The sequence below is a fragment of the Tupaia chinensis genome, unplaced genomic scaffold (genome assembly GCF_000334495.1).
Source record: "Tupaia chinensis unplaced genomic scaffold, TupChi_1.0 Scaffold000634_1, whole genome shotgun sequence".
Lineage (NCBI taxonomy): Eukaryota > Metazoa > Chordata > Mammalia > Scandentia > Tupaiidae > Tupaia > Tupaia belangeri.
The window spans coordinates 4,898,409-4,906,292 of NW_006160154.1; the positions used below are offsets into that span (position 1 = coordinate 4,898,409).

At 39.7% G+C, this 7,884-nt stretch overlaps 1 protein-coding gene across 3 annotated transcripts in view; it reads left to right on the forward strand.

The window, feature by feature from the left end:
• Positions 1-7,884, forward strand: part of ATP8A2 (ATPase phospholipid transporting 8A2) — a 693,132-nt gene that overhangs the window by 142,148 nt on the left and 543,100 nt on the right. For all 3 annotated transcript variants that reach the window (XM_006159534.2, XM_006159533.1, XM_006159536.2), the window contains exons 12-13: positions 3,832-3,959; positions 5,499-5,576. In XM_006159534.2, the coding sequence (XP_006159596.1) occupies positions 3,832-3,959; positions 5,499-5,576 (206 nt within the window). The remainder of the gene's footprint in view (positions 1-3,831; positions 3,960-5,498; positions 5,577-7,884) is intronic.

Genomic DNA, 7,884 nt, shown 5'->3' on the forward strand with positions numbered 1-7,884 from the left:
TAGCTAGCACAGCTGACACATACCTATACATGAACCCAAGTCTGACTTTAGGCATAAACCCCAGTGAGTAGAATGAACATACTATAAAGTAGTACCCAACTGTGCCCACACAGCTCACTGCAGTCGTCAAATATGCATTTTTTTTTTCCAAAATGATACGAACAGTTTCACCGTTTTTTTAGAGCCAACTGATTTCTGACAAAGGGTGCAAAACAGTCTGTGGAGAAAAGAAACTCTTTTCAGAAAATGGTGTTTTCTGAAACTGGAAATCTATGCACAGAAAAATACCACTAGACCCCTGTCTCTCACAATTATCAAAAGTAAATGGAAAACAGATAAAGATCTAAACATAAAGCCTCAACTTATAAAATTGCGTGTGGTAAACACAGGAGAAACACTTGAAAACATTGAAGTTGGCAAAGATTTATTAAATAAGACTCTTAAAAGTGTAGACAACAATTCTAAAAATAGACAAGTGAGATTACATCAAGCTAAAAAAGCTTCTGCAAAGCAAAGGAAACAATAAATAGAGCAAAGAGATAGAGAAAAAATTGCAAACTATACTTCAGATAAAGGACTGATAGACAGAATATATAAGGAACTCAAGTGGCTCACCTGCAGAAAAACTAGTAACCCATTTAACAAATGGGCAAATGAATTGAACAGATAACTGTCAAAGAAAGACATATGAATGGTTAGAAATACATGAAAAAGTGCTCAACATACTTTTTTTTCTTTTGGAGAGGTTTTTGCTATAGGGCACATGCGCTCGCCAGAAAGACAGAGAGAGACAGGGAGATAGAAAGTGAGAAATCACCCCCCGGGGGGATGGCCACAGCACAATCCCTTCTCCTCCATTCTCCTCTCGGGATCTTGGGCACACATGCACACGCACCCGGTGTGAGTTTAAGCCGCCGGGTCTGGGATTTGAACCTCAGTTGACTACATGGAAGTCCAGCGACATAGCCATTATGCTAACTGCTGGTCCCTCAACATCTTTTATCACAAGAGAAATAGCAACTGACAACCACAAAGAGGTGTTATTTAACCTCAGACAGAATGACTGTGATAAAAAAATAACAAGTGTCCATGAAGCTGTGGTGAAAAGCAAACCCTTCTGTGCTGTTGGTGGGAATGTAAATTAGTACAGCCAGTGTGGAAAACAATATGGAGATTCCTCAACAATTTACAAGTAGAACTACCACATCACCCAGTGATCCCACTACTTGGTATTTACCCAAAAGAAAAGAAATTACTCAGTTGGAAAGACATTTGCACATTTATGTTTATTACAACATTATTCACAAAGGCTAAGACATGGAATCAACTTAAGTACCCAACAAATGATGAGTATATTTTAAAAAAATGTGACACATATGCACAATAATACTACTCAGCCATAAAGACTATGTCTTTCATCATGCAGCAGGCAAATGTGGAAGATATATGCTAAGTGAAATACGCCAAACTATGAAAGACAAACACTATATGTTCCTGCTCAATATATTCAGAATGTCTGCACTCTAGGACAGAAATGGAAAGATTAGAAGACATAAAAGTAGAGAGGACAGGTGTAGATAGCAGAGACTGTGTGCGAGAGGGTTGGAGAGGTGTTTGGTAGGGCTCAGGAAAATAACATTTAACAGAAAGAAGAATGTAAGATTCTTTGTTAAAATGATGCATATAGTAATATCCTTGATTTGATTATCTCACACTGCATGCATACTTGAATAAACATATTGTATGCCAAAAAGATGTACAACAAATGTAGAGAACAAAAATATAAAGTTAAAAATTAAAAAGTAAGTAAAAGTCTTCTATTTCAAACCAAGAAAAAAAGAGAAACACTCTATGTCCCAGCTCAGTACATACCATATATTTGTACTCTATGGCAGAAATTGAAAAAATTTACAACATAAAAGTAGAGAACACAAGTGTAGATGTATGGGAGGGAGCTGGAAAGGGGGTTGGTGGGACTCATAACAAAAACACTGAACAGATACTAAAATGTAAGTTTCTTTATTGAAAATGATGTATATAATATCCTTGATTGGATGATCTCACATTGCATACATGCTCGGAAAAACCATATTGTATGTCATAAAGATGTATGACAATCAAATGTAAATAAAAATAATAAAATTAAATTTAAAAAAAGGATGGTAGAAAGGTACAACTACTGACTAGCTTGTGCCTACTCTTTTTTCTTTTTAAATTTCTTTTTTTAAACTATTTTATTTACCTTTATTTATAATTATTATTATTTTCCAATTTGACCAGAAAGAGACAAAGAGAGAGACAGAGAGACAGAGAGAACGTGAGAAAGCAAGCTGCCAGGTCCGAGACTTGAACCTCAGTCGGCCATGTGGGAGTCCAACACCTTTAACCACCATATTTCCTGCTGGCTCCTATGCCTGCTCACCTTATCTTTATGTAAAAACTCTAAATATGAATCAAACTACCACCATTTGACAATTTCCTGGGAAAAAGCTTGATAACTATGTAGCCATTACAGATTCTTAATCTCTGATCCTAGCCTTCTGATATTCTAATATCATTTCCCTTTAGAGGCATCTTCAATCCAAGTGAAATCCTCAACCTGATATAATCCTCTCCCTTAACTGTCTCACTAAGTGATGAAGATTTCACTATTTATCCTTCCAGCAAGGTATCATGGCCATCAAAGAAAGAACTTCCCCTTTTGATACCCCTAGACCTTGTACCTCTCTTCCCTCTCCTGATCCCTATTCTTGTCCTAGTTAGTTGATCTTTCCACTGCTTTGGATTCCATCCCTCAGGCTCCTGTTCCACCCTTAGAGACCTTGTTCCATAGAGACATTCCTTCTCTTATCTTTAATAAATACACCCAAGCCTTCCTGCCTCCTTCTCTTTGCCTGCTTCTCTTGTTCACACTTGTTTTCCATCTTACCAGCTCTTTGGTGTGTCCTAAAGGTATCATGCCTTAGAGAGGTTGAGGTTGTAGCTGTTCTTTACAATCATTACAAATGCCTGTTGTCTTTACTGAATTCTTTTTTTCTCTTTTTGGAGAGGTTTTTGCTACAGTGTGTATGCACTCGCCTGAGAGACAGAGAGATACAGAGACAGAAAGCGAGAAATCACCCCTCAAGGGGGATGGCCACATTGCAGTCCCTTCCCCTCCATTCTCCTCTTGGGATTGTGGGCACACATGCACATGTGCCTGGCATGAATTTTAAGCCACTGGGTTCAGGACTCAAACCACAGTCGACTATGTAGGAGTCCAGCAATGTAACCACTATGCCATCTGCTGGTCCCCCCTTCATTCTTTTAACTTAATTGTCTTCTCTTTGTTCTTCAAAGCTTTACTCAAGCATCTATACTTTGGGATAGCCTTCAGTAACTGCCTTCCCATTGAAAACCTGCATCCTGATTGGGTCCTGAAATGTCCTATGAAGTCTTCCATAACATACCCTGCTGCCTAGTCACACTGAGGGCGTGCTTTCTTCTCTTTCCTCTCCCAAAACCTCATAGGAGGAGCCAGCTCGTGGTGTGCCAGGGCTGAGTCTGAATAGTCTGTGCATTCAATTTTTGACACATAGTAGGTGGTGCTCAGTAACTTCTAAAAAAATACTTGTTCTTTGTTTGGAGCTTTTTTCTTTTAACTTTTTTTTTTTTAAGTTTACTTTTTCTTTATTTCTTCCATGAGAGAGAGAGCAAACCTCCAGTAACTATTTTAACTAGGAGCTTTTCATTTTAATAGATTTACTATAAGCATCTTTTAGAAAAATTCCAATTGATAAAGCCAAGGGACTGTAACGAAAACTATACAGCTGTTCTGGTTTTCTTCCACAGATACAAACTCGGATAATTTCGGATACAACCTGTTGACATTCATCATCTTGTACAACAATCTTATTCCCATCAGTCTGTTGGTGACCCTAGAGGTTGTGAAATACACTCAAGCCCTTTTTATAAACTGGGTGAGTATTAAAGCAGAATTTACAAGTGGTGCTGCCGGAAAAATGCCAGCTGCTGTTTTCTAATACTCTCTTAGAGCCTTTGCCGTTTAATTGAGCTCCAAGAAAAGGAGGAATACAATTCAGTTACAATTATGTCCTGAGGTCTACGGCTTAAACTAGCCAAAGAGAAAACAGGCAAGGATAGCCAATGAGGATGTCCTTGAGAAATGGAGTGAACAATAATACCTTTTCAAGGAGTTGTGGTCCAGGGAGATAATAGGGGTGGAATGCTTAGGAGGTGCTTGTCATCTGGCTGTAACTGCTGTTGATGCTTTGGAAGTGTAATTGGTGCTAAAGAAAGACCTCTTAGTTGTGTGTCCATACTGTTCATTATATTTCAAAAGTGACCGTGACAATAAGCTTCAATTCGATTGTAAGGGCTAAGGTAGTAGTTTTTGTTTTTATTTTATTTATTTATTTATTTTAATGGCCGGAAAGCAAATGTGCTCATCAGAGAGAGACAGAGAAAAATGGAGTGTGATCATGCCACGATCCCTTCTTTTCCATTTCTCCACCCTGTCAGGATTTGGGGCCCCCACACACATACCTGGCAAGTTTTTTAAGCCACTAAGGCCAGAACTTGAATCTTAGTCAGCCATGTGAGATCTGGGTCCCCAACCACTAGGTAATGGGGCTGGTCTTGGAGGTAGAATTTTTTAAAAATAATTATTTTATATTGGGACCCGCAGTTGGCATAATGGTTATGTCACTGGACTCCCATGTAGTTGACCATAGTTTGAGTCCTGGACCCGGTGGCTTAAACTCACGCTGGGCACATGTGCATGCGTGCCCAAGATCCCAAAAGGAGAATGGAGGAGAAGGGCTTGCGGTGTGGCCATCCCCGTGGGGGGTGATTTCTCGCTTTCTGTCTCTCTGTCTCTCTCTGTCTTTCTGGTGAGCACACGCATTCTATAGCAAAAACCTCTCCAAAAATATTAATTATTTCATTTTATTTGTTATTTTTATTATTTTAATTTGATCAGAGAGAGAAATAGAGGGGGAAAGTGATAAAGCAAGCCACCAGGTCCTGGACTTGAACTATAGTCGGCCATATGGTGGTCCAGTGCCTTAACATCATGCCACCTGCTGGCCTCAGGAGGTCAAATTTTTAAGAGATTGCCATGGCTTGTAAGCACTGGATTTCAGCAGTCTGTATTTTTATTTGATCTTTACAGCAGTTCTGTGAAGGAAGTAGACAATAAACTCAAAATCATGAGTCTAGGTCACAAAAGATCATTGTTAAACCAAATCTTCTGTGTATAAACGCCATATTTTCTCCCTTATATCACAGGATTTCTCCATCCTAAATAGGCTCTATTTATTACCCCCCAAATAAAAAAATTAACATTTATATTAAAATGAAACAGTTTAAATTACTTATTCTTAATTTATTATCTGTTTAATCTTAGCGAAGGATTAATGTTACTAATTTATTTTAGTTAACAAAATAGTTCATGTTGTGAACTGTTTTCCCAAAAGTTCTCTCTCTCTCTTTCCCAGGACACAGATATGTATTATCTAGGAAATGACACTCCCGCAATGGCCAGGACATCAAATCTTAATGAAGAACTTGGGCAGGTGAGAGCATCTCGGGGAATTTCGGTGACGGTGACAGGAGTGTGGAGGAAGACAAGTGTTAGAAGCACCATGGAGAGGTTTTTGCAAAACTAATTCTCCATGAACATAGCAATGATGTCTGAAGAGCTCCAGGATATTTGAAAATATTATTAAATATACATGTCACTTGGTTTTGACCTGCTTTTCGGGATACAGTGATAGTCTTATCCCTTGGAAGTTATGTGAAAAGAATATAGTACAAAATCATCATATGAAAAATATAGCCCATTATTTGGGCTCTTTCAAGAAGAGTTTATGGGACCAGCAGTTGGCGCAATGGCTATGTTGCTGGACTCCCACGTAGTCGATCGTGATTCAAGTCCCAGACCCGGTGGCTTAAAACTCACGCCGGGCGCGTGTGCGTGCTTGCCCAAGATCCCGAGAGGAGAATGGAGAAGGGATTGCATGACCATCCCCCCTGGGAGGTGATTTCTCACTTTCTATCTCTCTGTCTCTCTCTGTCTGGCGAGCGCACGCACCCTATAGTGGAAACCTCTCCAAAAAAAAAAAAAGAGTTTATCAGAGCCAATGGCAGAGGGAACTGTGATTAAGATACTGAGGTACTGGGTAAATCTACAAAATGTGTGGGGGCTAATTTGCAGGACATGTATCCCTCATAGGTCAAGATTTTGTATATAGAACATTCCAGAGAGCCAGTGGCTTTTATACCTTCACCTTGAACTCTTTTTGCCTTTACTGAATTGTGCTTTGCATTATGTCTTCATGTTACATTGAAATTACAGCGAAGGGCCCAGCCATGGTTGTGCAGGCAGTAGGCACCCCTGTGTGATACGGGAGCCACATGGGATGGCCCTGGTGTTCTGCCCTGGTTGACCTGAACATGCCAAGCCTATCTGAGATCTTGCCTGGCTGGAAGGCTAGGGAGCATCATGTCTTGCCAAGACCATATTGAAGGCCTCTCTATCTCTCTGTCTCTCTTTCTCATGAAAGGAAGTAAAGAAAAAAGAACTTATTACAAGGAATAATCTCTTTTGAATGCATTTCAATTAAAGATTATAATTTCATTTTATACATATCATATAAACCTCCTCAAACCCTTTGAGGAGGGTGTTGTAGATTCATTATATGAATGAAGAAATGAGTAACTTGTTCACAAATACCTGGCTATTGAATGACAGGTGAAAGACTTCAGAATTTCTGCCAAATCTGGCATTCTCACACTTCCCTGCCCAGTACTAGAATGTGGCCTAGTACTCTTTCTCTCATCCTCATTGTCTCTTGGAGATGCAGGGACACTTTTTCATTCATCTGAGTGTAAGGAAGTCCCATCTAGGAGTAGAGTTGGCTTCCCCATGTTCTTCTCCTCCTCAAGGACTAAGTGAATTCTGTAACGGTTTATATGGCAATATTGAGTTTCTTGCCAAAAACTTGAGGCTCAAATTTGTGGGCCAGATTGGTTTAAAAAAATAATAAGAAGAAAGGTGCGTTAAGATGGAAGTTGGTGGAGTCGACGGCTGTGTGGTGACGGTTGACAGAGCTGAACAGTCATAGCACTACAAGGACAACAGGATTCAGCATAAGAGTGGTAATGTTATTGCCAAACTAGGTCCAGCTGCTGGAGGCTAAGTCCAGGCAGAGGCTGGAGAAAGGAGTTTATGAGGCCTTCAGAAGAAGGTTCCACATGGCTCCAGCGAATTAGGTATTGCAGGGAATGAAGATTTTCTACCGATAATTCAGCCTCCAGCAAACGAGCTAGTGGCAGAAGAGGCCAGGCCCTCAGAAGAAGGTTCCACATGGCTCCAGCAAACTAGGTATTGCAGGGAATGAAGATTTTCTACCGATAATTCAGCCTCCAGCAAATGAGCTAGCGTGATCACAACAGAACGGCAAAGAGATTCTAGATCACCTCTGTCTGCTTGCTCCTGAACATTCAGACTGAACTTCAAGAATTTGAAAAAAACACACCATCCATCAGATGACAAGAAATCACTGCCAGATAACAAGAAATATGGGAAAACAAGAAAATACCTCTTCTCCAAGGGAAAAGAGTAACTCCTCTTCATCCACAAGCAGTTCAATGCAAATCATGGAAATGTCTGATAAAGAATTTAGAGCATTCATAATGTCAAAGCTAACAGAGATGGAAGAGAAGAGAGATAATGAACTGCTAAGGAGAAAGGAGAAAGAAGTTGACAAGTTCCAGGAGATGTGGAAATTCTTGCAAGATCTAAAAGAGGAATTACACACTTTACAAAAGACTCAAATGGAACTGTTGGAGATGAAGTCTATAATACAGGAAGTCAAAAGC